Source organism: Aphidius gifuensis, linkage group LG1 (assembly GCF_014905175.1).
Source record: "Aphidius gifuensis isolate YNYX2018 linkage group LG1, ASM1490517v1, whole genome shotgun sequence".
Classification (NCBI taxonomy): domain Eukaryota; kingdom Metazoa; phylum Arthropoda; class Insecta; order Hymenoptera; family Braconidae; genus Aphidius; species Aphidius gifuensis.
In genome coordinates this window covers 8148360-8168187 of record NC_057788.1, presented here as the reverse complement: position 1 = coordinate 8168187, position 19828 = coordinate 8148360, and the positions used below count along the sequence as shown (strand labels likewise).

Here is a 19828-nt window from a genome sequence, read left to right as displayed (position 1 = left end):
TAAAAAATAAATAAATAATAATCATAATTAAATAATGATACAATTAATATCAAAAATAAAAAATATTACAGTGTCATTGACACACTGAGTGCGACTGAAAAATTGTATACGAGCTGGGTGAATAATTGTTGATGAATAAACGATGAATGTAGTTTAATTATAATAATATTAATAATAATAATTATAATAACAATCAAATTATTTTAAATTTATATACACTTTCCCCAATTACGTTGAATTTTTCATTTAAATTTTTTTGTTTGAATTTATATTTATTTAATAAAAATATATAATTAATTATTAATTCATAAAACAATATTAAAATATGAATCATATATTTTATTGATTATACACAGTTGAATGAACTATAATTTTTTTTTTTTTCAGCATATTTATAGCTGAACAAAAAGAAAATTAATGTTATTGATATAAAATTTAAAGTCTTTTTCTTATTATTATTTTTCATTGAAATATTAACTCATGGATGAATGAGCATGTCGCAAGCAGATTTCTAAATTCTATTGATCACCGGAATTTTTTATTTAATATCATACAAATAGTATGATATTAAAGGGAGAAAATTAATTAAAACAAAAATAATTACTAAATACAATCGAAATGATAAGAGAAAAAAAATAGGGGGAAATTAAAATGAAGACATTTTAACAGATCGTTAATTATAATAGTTAAAAAATTGTTGCTGGTCAGTGTCAACTAATTGACATTCAATAATCAAGCCTCACTTGATAATTTAAATATATGATATAACTAGCAAAATTAAATGAGACATTCCACTTTGTTTTTTCTCTTTTTTTCAATGCTATATATATACACGTACAAGGTTACGCATATAATTTTATTAATTTATTTTTCTTGTTAATATTTATTGTTTTTATTATTATTAATTTTTATTATTTTATATTGTTATTATTACCACATTCAATAAGATCTAATCGATCGCTTATAAACCTCTTGCAAAAGGGTTAAAAATGATTATTATTATTTTTAAATATACACACACAGTGGTTGAGGTGTTCAAGATGATGTTGGCGATAAAACAGTTGAGTATAAATTTATGTATATGTATATGTGGTAAAGTCAATGATTCTTTGCCAACAGGCATCGTTTGAAATTCTTTTACTACTACAACAGGTATTACAGCTATATATAATTCCCTTTAAAATCTTTGACAGACCGCTCGTCATTACACAATGACTCAACGATCTTGACCCCTGGAAAATATTTTCTACCAAACAACAAAAAAAGAATTTTAAAAAAAAAATTATAATAATAAACTAAATCATCAAAAATCATAAGAGAATTTATTTATATTTTTCAATATAATGATTAAAATTCTTCAAGTTAATATTTATATTTTCTTTATTTTAAATTCACAGACTATTAAATCAATTAATTAGATAGCTTTTTCTTTTTTTTTTTTTATTTGCCATTTATCATGGATATTTATTTTGTATTTTACAACCCATTGGTATTTGTATATTTATTATTGCTATATTCAAAAATGCGCCGAATATGTGGACCCCTCAATTTATAAATTAGAAAAAAAAATAAAAAAAAAAAAAGGTCGAAGCACACACGAGACTGCAGGTCGTCTCTTGATGCTTTGGAATTTAAAAGTTTCTTTTTTTTTATCGTTTTATATATTTTATTTTATTTTTTTTATTTTATCATCTTGGAGCATATTAAAACACGTTTCTACGAATAGCGCAACGTCATCGGCTACCTGGTTGATTGTTGCTACACATTTTTGCTTCAAATATTTATACGACCAGAATTTTTAAATGCAAAAAAAAAAAAAAATAATATAATTGTAATATTTTTCAATACATTAATTGATTTGACTCAAATAATAAGTGAAAAGTTTCATGAATAAAAAGAGTTGTAAATAAAATTGATGAAATAATAAAAAACCAAAAAAAACTAAGTAAATAGTATTAAAAGAAAAAAAATCTATATAAAAGATAAAAAGGTCGTCAGGAGGATTATGTTTATAAGTATTTTATAAAGAAAAAAACGAAAAAAACATTTTCTTTTGAGTAAAAAAAAAAAACAAAAAAGAGCCAGGAGCTACTAATTAATTACTGTGATTAATCAAAAAACTTCGTAATTAGAAAGTTCCTTAGGTTGAAATTAAAATAGCGATGAAGAAAGTCGAGTTGAGTCAACCCCTGTAACTTTTCCAGAATTTTCCAAGGAATAAAAGAACGAAGGTATATAAAAAAAAACAAAAAGAAAAAAAGAGTTTTGAAAAACTCTGTCGTCCAGGGTAACATTGAACTTTCTCGATAAACTCATTAATTAATACTATATATAAAAAAGTAAAATAAAATACAATTATTAATAAATTATATACGTTTTTGTTTTATAAAAAAAAAAAAAAAAACTTAATAAAATTTTAAGCTTTAAAACACAGTTTTTTTCCAGTGTTTTTTTTTTATTTTTTTTTGTCTTATAAACTCACGCAAATTCAAAAAAATAATAATAAAAAAACCACATATTTATTTATTATTATATTTATTTGAAAGTTGGATGATTTTTTTTTTTTAAATTTTGCATTTGTTGAATTTTTTGTCGCCCTGTAAACACGCAATCGAGTGAACGTAGTTTTTGCCAGGTTTACTATTGTTTCATCTATATACAAACGGATGCAAAGATTTGACTCTTCATGGAGGCCAACAATTTAGTCACGCAACACACGCGACGGGACATCAACCAAGCCAGGACCTGACACCAATTTGTTATGGTTTACATGTGCCAAGTAAAATGAAAATCACGACAAAACCAAAATAACAAATATTTCAGATAAATAGATATAAGTATATATATCAAAAAATAAAAAAAGAAATTACTAAATATTTTTTATATCTGGAATAACAAGTTCACAGAATAACATTAAATTTTTAAAAACATGATATACATATTTTTTTTATTTTTTAAATATTTTATGTAAATTAAAATAATAATAATCAAAAAAAAAAATATATAAAAATCATTTAAATTGGTATATAATAATATTACAAGGTACCAATTATAATAATTTTATTTTTTCATAACTAAATTTTTTGTTGTTTAATAATTTATTTAAATATATTTTTCATAAAAATATTTTAATATTTTTTTCAATTAAAAAATATTAATCAAATATTTTTACACTTGAGTCAATATTTTGTCAAGCATTAGTGCTATATGCGGTTTTTAATTTTCATTTTTGTAATTTCATTTAATGAAAAAAAAAAAATTTTTTTATTTACCCTCGGTTAGATGAGATGAACAAAAATTTTTTTTTATACATATATACTGGATTGAATATAAAATAAAACAGTGGATTCAGCCAGGCGAAATGAAAATGCGTAGCTGCGGTTGGTCGAACCTGATAGTACATATCACCCAAAACAGCCGGTTTCAATCCAAACTCACTACCCTCATTCGTTTTACCACCCCTATATTTATTTTCATTCGCGCCCAGTCAACATCATCTTTTTTTTATTTTTTGTAATTTTATTTTTTACATTTCCAATCCAGCAAAAACATATTTTCTTTTATAGTATATTTTTTTTTTGCAAATATAGAATTCCATATTTTGAATGACAAACAAGACCGCATAATATATTGTATATATTTATTCGTTTTATATATTTCAGTGAATTTTAAAAATAAAAAAAATATAATTTTTATAAATGTTAGTTTATTTTATATTTCCAGTTCATTGACCAATTTTTTTTTTCTTTTCCATTTGTTAAAAAATCCATTTCCGTTGTAAAGCTGATTAATTTTTTATTTAAATATTTCCGTTGATATAAAATCCTGTTAAATAAAAATTATTATTAAATATAGATATTGTTTTAAATTCTGTTATTATTTTTGAGTTATTAATTTGGGATATAGATATTTGAAAAGTTTGTTATCAATTTAATAACGTCTTCATCTGTATATTCACCTGGTAGTCCTCTTATTCCTCCCATCATGCCTCTACCTCTGCCTCCAGGTTGCATATTTCCATTATTTCCATACCCATTCTGTCCGTTATTTCCATACCCATTATTTCCAGGACTTGGAAGTGCATCATTTCCATATCCAGTGAAACCGCCAAATTGACCATGACAAGTCGATACAATAAATGCAATAATTGCAAGCACTGACCAAATTAACTTCATGTTTTTTTTTATATAAATTTTCAACCAAAATAATTTACCACACAAAAAACAAGTTACAATAATGAACTTCGTATGATAACTAACAATTGTATTATTTTTTTCTGTTATTTATATACTTTTTTTTCTCCCCATTATAAACTTCAATCAAAACAATTAAATTTTCAATACAATGCCTATATATTTATTTCAATAAATGATTCATAATTATATATGAAAAAACTTATTTGTAATTTTCCAGTCAAACTTATTATATAATAAAAAAAATTATTTGTAATAAATAATTGTGTTTTATTGCAGTTAATCATCAACTTGTGCTATACACAAAAAAGAATTTACTTCGATCGTTAAAGTCATTTTCATCTTTTTTTTTTTTTTTGTTTGTTTGAAAGCTTTCTCCTTGTTTTTTACCCTCTGTGTTTTATCCATCAAGTGGTGATGGGGGTGTATTCTCGATATCTATCCTCATTTTATCCCCTTGTATAGGCCACCCTTCCTGACCGCAGATTGAAATTCTTAGTCGTATAAGACCTCACTTTTTCCACTCACTCTGTAGTACCCCCCATTTTGAGATTTCATCATTTCATTCGTCTTTATATTCCCCACAATATTTTATTCCATCTATCACTTGTTTTTTTATATATTTTTTAGTTTTTGTCGTTATTTGTATTTTTTTTTTTTTTTTTATTCAATCAAATTCCAGTGATCCAGAAAATTTGATAATAAAAAAATAATATTGTATAAACACACTTGTTTGCAAATAAAATAAAAATAAATAACTAATCAATAATTAGTAATCAACCACGTACAATATTCAATGGAAAAAAACTGACTAATTATAAAAAATAAAATACGAAAATAACTTATATTACGAAATATATTATTCAAGTAATAATTGTTCAAGGATTCGAAAAAAAAAAAAAAAACAAATAATATATATATACATATTTAATCATCAATGTTATTTAATGGAAAATATTGGGATTTTTCATTGTCATGCTGATTATTGTCATTTAAAATATGTCGATTATGATTATTATTAAATTTTCCATTCTTTTATCAAATGGATTTGAAGATAAAAAAACCACTAGAAAAAAAAAATAATAATATAAAAAATAAATAAAAAACACTAGTATAAATATATACCCTAATACTTTGCGGTAGGATTTCATCAAACTCGATGGGGGGGTTGGACAACGAAGATCTTTTAATTTGAGGCCAAATTCCTCTTGAGGGGAACCACACAAGGGTATACCAAAAAAAGAACCAAGAATTGAGGGTGCTCAATTTTTTTTTTTTTTTTTTACCATCATCGTCCATCCTCTTTTCACCCTCTTACCACCCCATCACTTCTTGTATATTTTGAGTGTATATTTGAAAAACACCCTAGTGACATGTACAACCGTACAAAATCTGTTTCTACGAAATCACGCATTTGGTCGTACATAAATCAACCCCCGAATAAAAAAATATTACAATATATTTTTTGTCCATTATTAATATTGCTATTATATCAATAAATTATTCATGGGGATAAAAATTCATGTGTAAGTTAAGTATCATTTTTTTTATTTCTTTTATATAAGGGTTTTTAAAATATAAATAATTTTATATGATTTAATGAAAAAACACATTATAATTTCATATATAATTTTATGTTTATATTAATTTTCTTGTTAACGAGATAATAGTTAATTTTAATTGACTGTTAATTTAATTTTATAAATGTAATAATTTTCATTTATATTTAAATCTTATTTTGAATAAAATATAGTATGACAACTTGACACCTTAAAATTTTATTAATTTAAAAAAAAGATATTTATATATTTTGAAGAATGTTATTTTGATATATTTCAAACAGTCAATAATGAGCTATGTTTTTTTATATTTTGTTATTTTTTTAAAACAGCATGATTATGTGCATGAAGAGGTTCCATAGATTTGTTTTTTGACATAAAAAAAAACGAAGATAAAAAATTTCAACTTGCTGCTGCATTTTGCTATACACGATAGCCAGAGGGCACGTTCGCGCCACGTGGTGCACATATAATATTTTTTTGTAAAAAATATATTTTGTTTTGATTGTTTTTTTTTTTATTTGGGACATGTTAGGAATAGTGATTTTGAATAATAAGCTCCGATCGATGCATCTAAAATGCCGCTAGTCATGTCTCGAATGCTTCACTCGTCATTACTGAATTACGTCTCTTGGCATACGAAGGAAAAAAAAAATAATATCTACAAAAAAATATATATCTACATAAATAGAAATGCGAAAAAAAAAAAAGAATGCATTCTTATTGAAATTTCATCTTTTTTTATAAAACCGGAGAATAACAAACGCACACTTGTCCCAGGTCGAAATTTATGTCAGCTTTTGATTCTTAATGTCGAGATCAAATTGACCAGTTGATCCAGATAAAATTTCTTTTAATTAATTCAGATATTTTGTAAATTTCTAACACCAAACGCAAAAAAGAAATTACTTAAAAATTTGACAGAACAATTGTTATAGAAACAATAGAAAATTGATGCATGAAAAATTCGAAAAACACTTGTCAATTAAAGAATTTACTTTTTCAGAACTGAATCATTTTCTTGACGTTCTCTTTTTTCATATGATAAAATAAATGTATTCATTTATATATCTATTGGATAACAAGGAAACTTGAAATTACCATGACAACAATAGTGATTGATCTTTGAGAAAGAAAATCTTTTCATATGTACATATAGTAAAATGGAACGATGAGAGGCTCGATCAAGAGGTAAAGTTTAGAGCTAGAATATTATATACATATATATTACGCATATAGATGTATATCCACAAGTGACAAACGCACATACATATATAGTATTGCAAGAGGGTCGAGTACAATGCGTGTCTCCCAAGAGAGACGCTTATCTGAAATTACAATGTTAACCCTACCACCTTCTATTCTCCACCCACCTACTCATTGTCACCCCACCGACCAGCTGGTCCTCATGGTCGTTATCTCAGCCCCTTTCTCATCGCACCTACATCTATATATATATTTATACATCAACTTTATAATATAAGTGTGTGTGTTTGTGTGATCGTAAAAATTATTTGACTATACTTCAACAAACAATAAATATTGATAGAAATTAAAATATATTTAAAGAAAAAAAACTACTTGTAAAAAAAAAAATTTTAAATGTTTAATTAAATTGATAGATTTTTAAATATATTTAGCGAAATTATATATAACTATCGCCGAGCAAAATTTAAATTTTTCAATAAAACATAGAAGGCTTGTATATTTTTTTATTATTGTTATTATTATTGAACTGGTTAGTTTAAAATTGAAGGGATGTAAAAAAAAATTTTTTATCTTTAAATATATGCGTCTAACGAAATAACCTAAGGTCTCGATTGCGTGTTCAAAAAAATTTTTTTACTAGTTTAGATGGAGTTAAGATTGCATGTCCTGTCACACTTTAGCTATCGGAATTTTTTTATTTTTTTCCTTTTGTTATCATTATTTATATTATTTATTTTTTATTTCATTTTTACGTTGTAACCTAACTGACTGCAAAATATAGTGAATCGTGTATCTTCAACCAAAATATATTTTTAAAAAATAATATTTTGTTTTCGTTAATTTATAAGAGTAAAATTAAAATATTTAATAATTAAAAATAGTCGTGTATAATAATTTTTATCTTAAAATTAAGAATTTTATTTTGTACGAGCCAAGAGAAATTAAAAGAAAAAAAAAATTATTTTTATTTTATATATGAAATAAATATAAAACACTTGAAAATATCGCAGACTGATGTGCACCCACTTGGTGGTGTGCAAATGAGGTGGAAAAGATAAGGACTGGTTGGATGTGACATCTTTGAGGGGGTGGTAAAACGAGAGAGTAAGAGAAAAATAAAAAAATAAAAAAATCAGAAAATGGAAAATAAAAAAAGAGACATAGTCCGTATACAGCGCTCGTTAGAACTGAGTTAAAATAAAAAAAAATAAAAAAAGAAAAGAGTAAAAAAAAATAAAAATGAAAATGAGACTGTAAAGAGGAAGAGAGGAAAAAAAAAACGATGAGGCATCATTAACATGCTCGTTTCTAGCTTACGAGAAAAGAATTCACCTTTTTATTTTTATTTTTTGCATTTAGCATCAACGTCGTGTTGAGTTTGGTCTTCGAGTTTTGATATAATGCATGGTGTGCAGATGAGGGTAGTGATGATGGAGAATTGAGGTAACCTTTTCCCAACAAGTACAACTATATATACCGATCTTTTCAAGAGGCAGTGTGCGAGAAATATGATGTCAACCTAATGGTGGCTGCAATTAACAACAAACACCGCTCATTAATCGCCTGGAGAATCATCCTTATCATTTTTTTTTATTTTTCCTTTTTCAATTATTTATTTATTTCATTTTTTTTTTTTTTTAATTTCTTCTTGCCCTCGATTCTCCATCAACTCCAATGAGTCTTTTTTCTTACTCACTATATCACATTCACTCGCATATTGCAACATCTCTTTTGTTTTAAATTTCATTCAAAAATATAAATTATACATATTTTTTAATAATCATTTTCAATGAGTGTATATTTTTATTTTTCAACTTGAAAAATTAATTTTATATATATTCTATAAAATATTTAAGCATAAAAAATTTAAAATATATATTTTTAACATAAAAAAAAAAGTAATTTTTAATAATACGTTGACATTCATTCATATATTATTTATATATTCTTTTGTTTTTTAATAAAAAGGATAATTTATATATTAAAAAAATATTAATTAAGGTAATTTGATAAATTATAATCGTGTAGATGACCATCACACTTATCTGTATATACAAAAAGAATATTAAAATTTAAGTTTCATGAACGTAAATTACGTTCATCCCTTTTTTTTTTTTGTTTAAGAAAAATAAAAGATTCATAAACATAGCACATGAATCAAGGGACCGCCTTCTTTGCCAAATTATTAAAAGCTAAACTGCCTTTGATTTATAAACGCTTGCACACGCTGTGAGAAACCTTTACTCTTTATAGTGGAGAAATTCTCTCTGAGTCTACAACGAAAATGAAAGATGAAGAAGTAAAGGGGTGAAAAAGAAAAAAAGAAGAAATACGCGGGGGTGGAGTAAAAAACGGTGAGATTAATTTTATTACTTCCGCTTGAGTAATTATTGCATTACTTCAATGTTGGAAAAGTTGCCCTCATATATACCTCTTTATTTTTATAGCCATTTATAAATATACCTATATTTTATTTTTTTTCTATTTTGTTTTTAGCTCTTTTTTTTTTTTTTCTCCCTATACTTTTATTTTTTTCTTTGCATTCAATTGCACTGTTATTCGTGTGGAAAATTTTTTCAACCACAAGAGAGGTATTTTTTTATGTATATAAAACACTCAATGTATATTATAAACAAGTTGTTAATTAATATCTATTTTATATTTAACTGTATATATAACTTAAAAGTTGTTGAAAAAAAAAAAGTAAAAAACCTATATATAATTAATTATCAATGACTTTTAAGTTGATCATTTTAATTATTAATTAATAACATGACATATATTTTTATGAAAATATAATTTATAATATTTAAAATACTCAAGGTGAAAGAGCATCGATTTAATCATCTTATTTTTAATTGAATATTTTTCTTATTTTCTGCTTATTTTATTCCATCAATATTTTTTTTTTTTTTTTCAACAGAAACAAATTAACTTTTGTATATTTTATTTTTTTATTTAATAACGATTAAATGTTAAATTTGCATGGTAAATAACAAAAAAAAAATAAAAAATAAAAATGGAGTGAGAAGGTGGACGTTGAAGGGGCGTTGATAATGTTGGTAATGCGTAAATGATCGTTGCTTTGAGAACAAGACATGCCGCCGGGAATGACGTAAAGAGGATTAATTCAATATCCGATGTAAAATCAATCAATGAAAATTGATATTGTTAGTGTATATGTATACTTGTCGGTGTATTAATTGATTGCATGTTAATGAAAAAAATAATATATAAAAATAAAATAATAATAAATATAAAAATAAATGCGAAAGTGTGTTATTTGATTTTTATTTAATATACTATGTAATCAGTGTAAATCAGAGAACGTGTAAATCACTGGTTGGTAAAATTTAACAACCATCAACATTGTAACAAGTAGCAACATCTTTTTTTTTTTTTTTTTTATTCACCAAGTATTATAGTGAAGTTTATTATCGTTAACTGAATAAAGTGTTCACAACCAGTGTTTTTTCTTTTGTTAATTTTTGTTATAAACAAACTGTGTAAACAATTAAATATAAAAAGACACAATTGAATAATAAAAATTTTAAAGGCCACTGACATGTCTGAGATTGAAAAATAAATAGATAAAAATATATATATTAAATAATAGGCGTGTCAATGACACTACCATCTGTTAAATTTTTATGATTAAATCATCATATAATTATACAATTAAAAAAAATAAATAAACAAATTTTTTGACAATATTTAAATACTTGTATTTTATTTTTTAATTGTAAAATTTATTTATCCGTCTATTTAAATGATCTATTTTTGCTTTAGATATATTTTTTAAAATTTTTAATAAATATAAAAACCTAAAAAAAAAAAATAATGAAAATAAAATTTATCGCCTCTGATCCTCGCCCCCATATTCCATTTGTATAATATAATTTCATTGTAATTTTAATGAGGGTTATCTCGATCACACGAAGATTTTTCAAGCCAGTCTCTCACGTCATTCAAATGTTAAACTGCTAAATGCATATATATACCTGAAAATGTCACGAGGCCGTTGAAAAAATGTAACAGTATATATTATATACGTAAAAATATATCATTTTTAAATATATTAAATTTTTTTTTTTTTTTTAAATATTTCCCTTATTTATATTTATTCTTTTTAAAACTCTAATTTACCTTATTATCTTTTTTTTTTATAAAAATAAAACTGAACGTCAGACTGCAGTTGGCTGCAGAAAAATGCAGAAAAAAAAAGAATTTAAATAATATATAGAATAAAAATAAAAAAATAAAAAAAAAGGATAAATTGGAGAAATTTAGGAATAGGGGATGTGCGCTTGATTTTTCAGGCGTGAGGATAAATAAAAATGACCTGAGGATAAAAAGGGTGGTGAATGAGTTAGCTATATAGATGAAACAACCACGGGATATGGCGTGTCACTCAAAGAAGCCGGCGGCTATCGTCAAAATAAATATAAAAAATGAATAAAAATTATTCTCAAACCAATCATCATTATGCAGTTCTGCATGGACCAGTGAACGCAATTTTCTACTCAATATTGTCAGTTGCATGCTCATCCTTGTGACTCTCAATATTTTTTCAAATTCAAACTATTTATTATATATATATTTTCGTAATATTTATTTTTTAAAAAATTTAATATATTTTAATGATAAAAAAATATTGTTAATTTTTATTTAATAAATTTAATTTAAAAAAAATTTTCTAGACAAGTTGAATTTAATTAAAAATACTTTTTAATTATATTTGAAATAGTAATTTTCTCATTCATCAAAAATAGCCGGAGGCGAGTTGACAAACAGTGGTCAGTTTATCTGATAAATAATTGACAAAATAAAAATAATTTAAATATAATAATTGACAATTTTAAATATTTTATTTTTATACACAAGAATGAACACAATGTTTTGATTAAAAGACATATCCTGAGGCAGATTTATATTTACAAAATTTTAATTGAGGTCACTTTGTATAAAAAAAAAAAAACTAATTTATATCATTGTTTTAATAATTATTTTCATGATTGTTTTGTGGATGTTTAAATTTACAAAGAAAACATTCATGTGTGTTCTATTCTCGCATGAAAGAAATAAAAAAAAAAATAAAATATTTATTTTTTTAAATTCTCTATATGCATTTATATAAATTTACTCTCGAAAAAAAAAAGTAAAAAAAAAATATTAAAAGGGTATAAATTATATGGAAAAAATTGTTTAGTTATTATCAATTTTTTTATGTTTCGTTCTACTGGATAGTTAAAAAATTACAAATAAAATGTGCATCTAAAATTTTAGTGCAGATTATATATATTGCTTGAGGCTATAATTCTGTGGATTTTTGGCAATGTCTGATGGTCGGGTTATACCACCCCGTGTGTAGAGGCACTTATCTCATCGCCACCTTGATGCACCAACCCGATTGATTTAAATCATGACAAGAAATATATGCCTTGTATAATAATCATCTGCTATACTATTGTACACGCAAATATAATGCATTTAAAATTGCGTTTAAACTAATATTTATCCAAGAGACTATTCATAATTAAATCACTCTAAATTACATTAAATTTCTATATTTTAATTACAAAATTTTATCAAATTAAACATCAAAAAAAAAAATCAAAATAAATTTCTTTCACGATTTAAAAAAACCGCATGCGGATGTTTTTTTATTTTTAATTTGTCTATGATGCACAGATGCAGTGTATATTTTTTTTTAAATGCAGTTAACAATAAACTCTTTATAAAAATTTAGATTTTTTTTATAGACACAAATAGTTATGATTATTTCAATTTAAACATCTGTTTAGTTGTAAATATACCCGTAAAATTTATATTTATTTATAATATTTTTATTTTGTTACTATATCAAAAAGCCATAAAATATAAAAAATTATTTTATATATTTTTAAATAAGTTTGCGTGCCGAGGTTATAAAATTATACCAAGAAAAAAAAAAAAAAATACCCTGTGTTCTTAAAGAAAAAGGTGTCCTCATTCGTGCAGTTGAGAGAGTAAAGGGTCAGTATTGTTATGTCTAGGTCACATCGTATTTTCTGACATATGACACCCACTATAGGGTGATTCATTTCCTCTAGATCATCATCATCATAAACATAATCATATTTATCTGCATCATTATCATAATCATCAAATAATATCACCCATATATTCATATTCATACGGGGTTGTCACCACTTTTACAGATTTCAACTTGTCACCAGGATGTCTCGAGGTCATCGCGTGCTTTACCAAATCATCCTTAATCCATTCAAAATACAATTCATTTTTTTAATTTAAAAATTTCATTTATTTATTTATAAAACACGCACTCTCTTTCTTGATTTTCAATTGAATTAAAAATTAGTAAAAAATTTTTATCTTATATATACCGTTAATCCAAAAAATAAAAAGAAACTACTCGCAACTATTATTTTTTATGTTCATAAATATATATATATATTTTTTTCTCATGTAAATAGTTGTACAATGCACTCTTGTAACAAGTAAACAAGAAAATTAAATGAAAAAAAAAATATCTATATTTATATTCATAAAAATAAATAAGTAAAAAATTGATTCGTCTGGTGGTTGATTAAAGAGTTTGAAGAGTTCCCACAGAAAAAAAGAGACTAAGATCATGGCTTTTCGTGTGCAATAATAAATTGGGGTTTTGTTTGGCATTCGATGGCATGGATGTAACATATGTGTAACGCAATGGGCGTATCCGGTCTCCGGTTGGCCTCTTGCGGTCCCCGTTCAATGTAATATTTGTCAGTTTCTTATTTTGCGACCACAACGACTTTTTTAAATAAAAAAAATGAGTACATATACTAAAACTTTGTGAAATAAAAATGAAAAAATAACAACATAATAATATCCTAATATTAAGAAAAAATTATCCCATGGTTTTGAATGATTTTTTTTTCTTTTTTTTTTTCATTTTAAAATTTCTATTCATCGTATAAAATTTAAACAATTAAATTGAGAAAAAAAAATAAAAATAATAATAGTCAATATTATTAAACACTCATCACTGTAATTTGAAATAACTTGTATTTTAAATGCAATTTTAAAAGTCATATTAAATCAAATTTTTATTAGTTTAAAATACTTTTGAATTTTATATATATATTTTTTTTTTTTTATATTTTTCTATGAGTAAGTTCTTTTACTGTTTATTTATTTATTTTTTAAATATTCAACAAGAGGATTTATGCATGTTTCGAGAAGTTCATACTGGCACTTTTGTATTGTAGGCAATAAGTCATGTTGAATTTTCTCATGTATGACGAACTTACCTATGCAATAATATTCTGGTCGCGAGAAACGTAACGCGATACTGAGTAAGAGCGTTTCTAATTCTTTCGACATCACGTATGGTGAAAAATAAAATATTCTAATGGTTTTTTTTTTTTTAAATTTTAATTACAATCACGATAGCAACTTCAAGCAACTTAGTTGTTAAGATAAAAGTCAATAAATTTTTTAAAAAATATAATAATAATCATCAAAAGAATAATTTAAATTATTTTTTTTCGAATAACATAATAACTTTATTCTAATGATTTTCATTCTATAACTATTGATGATTTTTGCAATTTTTATTGTTGACAAGTTTATATTTTAATTGTTTTTAAAACCGATAATTTTAACATCTTCTAATATAAAAAGAAAAATGCATTTGCCTCAAGCTTTTTATTCGTCGTTCGAGTTATAAGTCAAAATAATTGAAATTAATAATTTAAAATTGCAAAAAAAATAAAAAATAATCATAATTGCATTTTAAAATTTTTCGGGTAATTTTATTCAGGTGTTGTTTGAATAATAGAAAAATAATTTCATGAAAATTTCATATAGAAATATTTTTTTTTAACAATTACGACCTGCATCAAAAAATGATGAATACTGTCTGCACAAGTCATGGGTAAATATAAAATTGAAAAAAAAATATAAATAATTTAAATTAATTTTCAAAACTTTAAGGATAATTATAATTAACTGTTGTTTAAATTATAAAAGCTTAATTTCATAGAAATTTTGTTAAGAAATATTTTTTAGACAATAATCACTACTTAAATTTCAATTAAATTTTGATAAGTGCCACATGTCTTTGAGCAATATAGAAATGTCTCAAAGCAATAAAAAAAGAAAAAAAAAATCAAAAATACTCAAATTTTGGTAGACAATAAGTTGCTTTGTTAAAATAAATTTTTTCGAAACCCAATTTGAAAAAATTACATATTTATGAATGTCTAAAAAATAAATTAAAAAACAAAAAATCCTTTCTACTTTCACCGGGTTGAAAACTTCTAATCTTGGTGTATTTTTTTTTTTTTTTTATAAACCAAGAAAAAGTGCAAGAAGAAGAAGAGTTAACCTGGGGCAATTTTAAAAGAGTCAAGAGGGTCCCAGGGAGGGCGACGACGTTAGCATATGGGGTTTGCGTGCAAGCCTTCAGCAAAAGTAAGCGTAACAGGTGCACCACTAAAGTTAAGAATTAAACTGAAGGATGAAGAATGAAGGATGTTGAGGAATGAAGAGGAAGAGGAGGAATTGCAAGTTTAATAAATAAAAAAATAAAAAATAAGAAAAATTGTAATATGGTAAAGAGGCGGTAAATTTTGGTCAATGTCGAATGCAATATGGGAAACTATTATGATTTTCAACTCGACAATTAGACTTCTTGTTGTTTCGGCATCTTTATCCACCCACCTATCATTTATGCTGTTGTTCAAGCATGTCCTTGCACTTCATGTACTAAAAAACATGTGTGTGCTCCCTTCTTATTATTTATATTATTTTAATGCTTCTTTTTTTTTCATACTGGTCAAAGAAATACAAAAAACAAAAATTATGTGTAATTAAATGAATATACATTACGTATCCTTTTTTTTGTTTGAAAATATATAAATATGAATAAAAAATTAAAAAATTAAAAAACCTACAAGAAATATGTAATAATAAATATGTATCATAAGGTCAACAGTATTTATTTTTTATTTCAATAAGATACGAAAATTAAAAATAAGAAAAATTAAATTTACAATAATTCAAATGAAATACAACAAAATTATTAATCAACTCATTAATTTACTGCTGTTAAATAATTACTTAAAGATATTTTTATTGTATTTAATTGTCTGAAAAACCTCACTGATTGGTTTACTGTAATTATTAAAATAAAAATACCAGATAAATATTCTGATTTAATAACTTTATTGTTTTCTTTTAGCTCTTAGATAGAAAAAAAAATTTTAAACATTGAATTGAAAATAAAAAAGAAAGAAAAAAAAAAAGTATAAGTAATGAAAATGTCTTATGTATTTGTTATAATAGTTTTATTTTCTAACACCTCGTTGTTTTTTTACTGCTGAAGATTGAGAAGAACACCTTGTCCTGTTGGCAAATAAGCAACTTGTCGTGAACGTGATAGTTGATATGCAATATCTTCAGCTGCTTCAATTCTACGAAGTTCAACAAGACCATCACCAGCTTCACCAAGTGATTTTGCAATTAAACTTGCAGCTTGTGCATCACCCTCAGCACTAATAATTGATGCTTTTTTCTGTTGTTCAGCTCTTTCAACAAGAAAACGTGCTTTTTCAGCATCTTGTTGTGCAACTTGTTTTAATTCAACAGCTTGTGTAAATTCTTTACCAAATGTCAAATGAGTAATTGATATATCATCAAGTATAACACCAAATTTAGCAGCACGTTTAGTTAAATCTTCACTAACTTTTTGTGATACAAGTTCACGTTGTGTTATTAATTCAGCAGCATCAAATTGTGCAACAACTGCTTTTAATACTTCAGTTGTAATTGATGGAAGTACTCTTTCATCATAATCAACACCCAAAGTTGTATAAATTTCAGGTAAACTATCAGCAATTGGTCTGAATAATATACGAAGTGTTATATTAACATTTTGAAGATCTTTACTACCAGTTACAACTGGTACATTTCTTGGTCTTGAACGAATATCAAACATAATTGGCTTTTGAATCCATGGAATGAAGAAGTGAGTACCTTCACCAACTACACTTTTTTTAATTCCAACAAATCTATCAAAGATAACTGCTCTCATACCACCATCAACTAAAAAATAATTATAAAAATATTTTATTTAATACAAGGGGTTATTTAACTAAATTTTAATGATTATTGTTGTTGTTGTTTTTTATCTTTTCTTACCATTAAAAAGAGCTGAGTTGACAACTCCACCAGCAAAAGAACCAATATTATAATTATAAAATATCAATCATAATCAATAAAAAACGTACAATGATTGCAAAGTTATTGACAATAAAAAAAGAAAAAAAATACGAAATTGCATCATCTTGTTTTTTTTTTTTTTGTTTTTCTTCGACATTTAATTAAATTTTGAATATTGTTTTAATAATATTTAATAATTATTATAATTGTTGAAATAAATTATATTTTATTAACAACATGACGATTAAATTTCATCAGAAAATGAAACCGGTTAAAACCGGTGTGAGTTTTATCATCTTTATAATATCTTAATAATGTTTTTAATATAAAAAAATTTATACTTACATTAATTATTATGTATCCAAAGATGATTGTTAACTTTATTTGTCCTTGTTAAATAATTTTAATCAATTATTTATTGTAAAAATATATCGTGCACTCACAAAAAAAAAGCAACGAGAATAATCACGAGTCTTCTTTAGTTCACTTTACACGTTATATAACACGAGTTATTTAGCCGGTAATGTAGGATTTTGTTAAAAATTAATAAAGGCGCATTTACACGAAAAATTAAATGGCGACAAGTGGGGAATATTTGAATCCGGATAAAAATCTTTTTTGGTACAAGACAGACATAACAATATATAAAATGAAATATGTTTTTGTTGAGATAAAATTTATATTTAACTGATTCACGTTGCCAATTACCTTTCACAGCGTAATCCCACGTTGTCCCAGCTACATAATTCATTTGTAAATGAATAGGTGGTTGTTTTGTAATCTTTTGTCTTTGATAAAGATGAGAAGAATCACAAGAAGGTCTCAGCAAAGCCATGTAGATAGTATTCACATTGATCCAGTTGATGTCAACAAAGTCCTAAGTAATTTATTTATTAATTGACTTGTGACTTACTATTTGCTGCACAATCTGTAACACAAGTTGGACAAATGACATTAGTTATTAATTTATAAAATGTTTAAATACATAAATACAACAATAAATAATTGGTATATCTATAACTAAATCAACTTGATTGGTACATTTTCTTAATTAAAAAAATGACTACTCACTTGATTGTTGGACGACTTTGTCTTCAATTTAACTTCAATGATTTACTGCTAATGTCATTCTCTTTAATCTTGGCTTTAATAATGAATTTTGATAAATTATCAAAGCGTTGATTATCACAAACAATCACAGCTCTAGATAGTATAACAAAATATAAAAATACATTATTAAAAATGAGTCATTAACACAACTCTTAATAAAATAAATTTGTAAACCATTTGTTTAAAAACAATTAACAAAACAAACATACCAAGTATTGTTGTCATCACCAGCAGTTGAATCAACTGGTACTATGTTTAACAGTTGATGTCTTGACCTTGATTTTTTGGCTATAAAAGCTGTTAACTTATTGTTATCTATAAATATAAAAAACAAAATTATTCAAACATTTATAGATGATGTTTTTATTTAATTAATAAAAACTAAAATAACTCACTGTTTTCTTGAATGACTTTGTCTTGAATCTTTCTTTAATATTAACTCTACATGACATTCTTCTGTCTTGATTTGTTGTGTTTGACAAATTATCAGCATGTTGATTGTCAACATAAACAACAGCTCAGCTGTAAATATTAAAACAAATTGTTTATTTAGATAAATATCAACACAATCAATTAGTTAAAATTATTAACATTTTATTCAACATACCATAAATCACCAGCTCCAGCACCATGGAGATGATCAATCATAAAGAATATTGTTGTTATTGTATTATCAACATCTCATGTTGGATTGTACATGATTGTTATTCATTAATTCATGCCTCTAATTATCAAATCTGAAAAAAATATAAATTGTTAACATTGAATTCATTGAATAGTTGTTTGATGTTGTATTTTTGATATGTAAAAATTATTGTCACAATAAAACAGGACATGTATGACATTTATAATAAAAAATAAAATTAAAACAATAACATGTTGATTGACATTTTAATAAAAATAAATATGTTTTCATTCTAATGACAACAAAATCATGAAAAAAAAGTAAGGAATCATTCATGTCGTACACAAACAACACAATGCAAATGTTTGTACACATTGAATATTTTTTTTTAACAATTAATTTACTTTTGATAATTTAATCTAATCTCAAAATATTGATATATTATTTTGATACATATTAATATTTAATTAATGGATAAACTATTATTTATTTAATTGTTTATTTATTTAGACATGTAAAAAGTAAAATTATGATTTTTCACGAACCTATTACTCCAACTTTTATAGCAAATTGATTGGCGTCTTTTTGTCGTTTTCTAACCATTGTCAACACTGACAGTAAGTTTTTTTTTTTTCGTAAAACCACCAATTACTTTAAATCACAGCATTTACCACGGTTTAATTGAACAATTTTAATCAAATTTATAATTATTTGGATTGATAATACTCATCAAAGTCTAATCGAAGCAGGACGAGAGCGAAAAAAAGACGTGACCGTAAAATGGCGGAAGTAAACTGACGATGACAAAAAAGAGAATGAAAGAAGTAGTTCTAATAATGTAGTTGCACACACATTGACAATTTTTCATGCAAAGAATTTTGTTAAACATTTTGCAATAAATAATCTTTACTTATTTACACATA

At 24.6% G+C, this 19828-nt stretch overlaps 1 protein-coding gene across 1 annotated transcript; it reads right to left on the bottom strand.

Moving 5' to 3' along the window:
* Window positions 1-16051: 16051 nt before the first annotated feature.
* On the bottom strand, window positions 16052-17186 carry LOC122847585 (protein l(2)37Cc; the record flags this gene model as incomplete). Its single annotated transcript, XM_044145379.1, has 2 exons — window positions 16052-17053; window positions 17150-17186. Coding segments are annotated over 2 exons (768 nt in total), but the record flags the coding sequence as incomplete, so codon positions are not given.
* Window positions 17187-19828: the final 2642 nt, after the last annotated feature.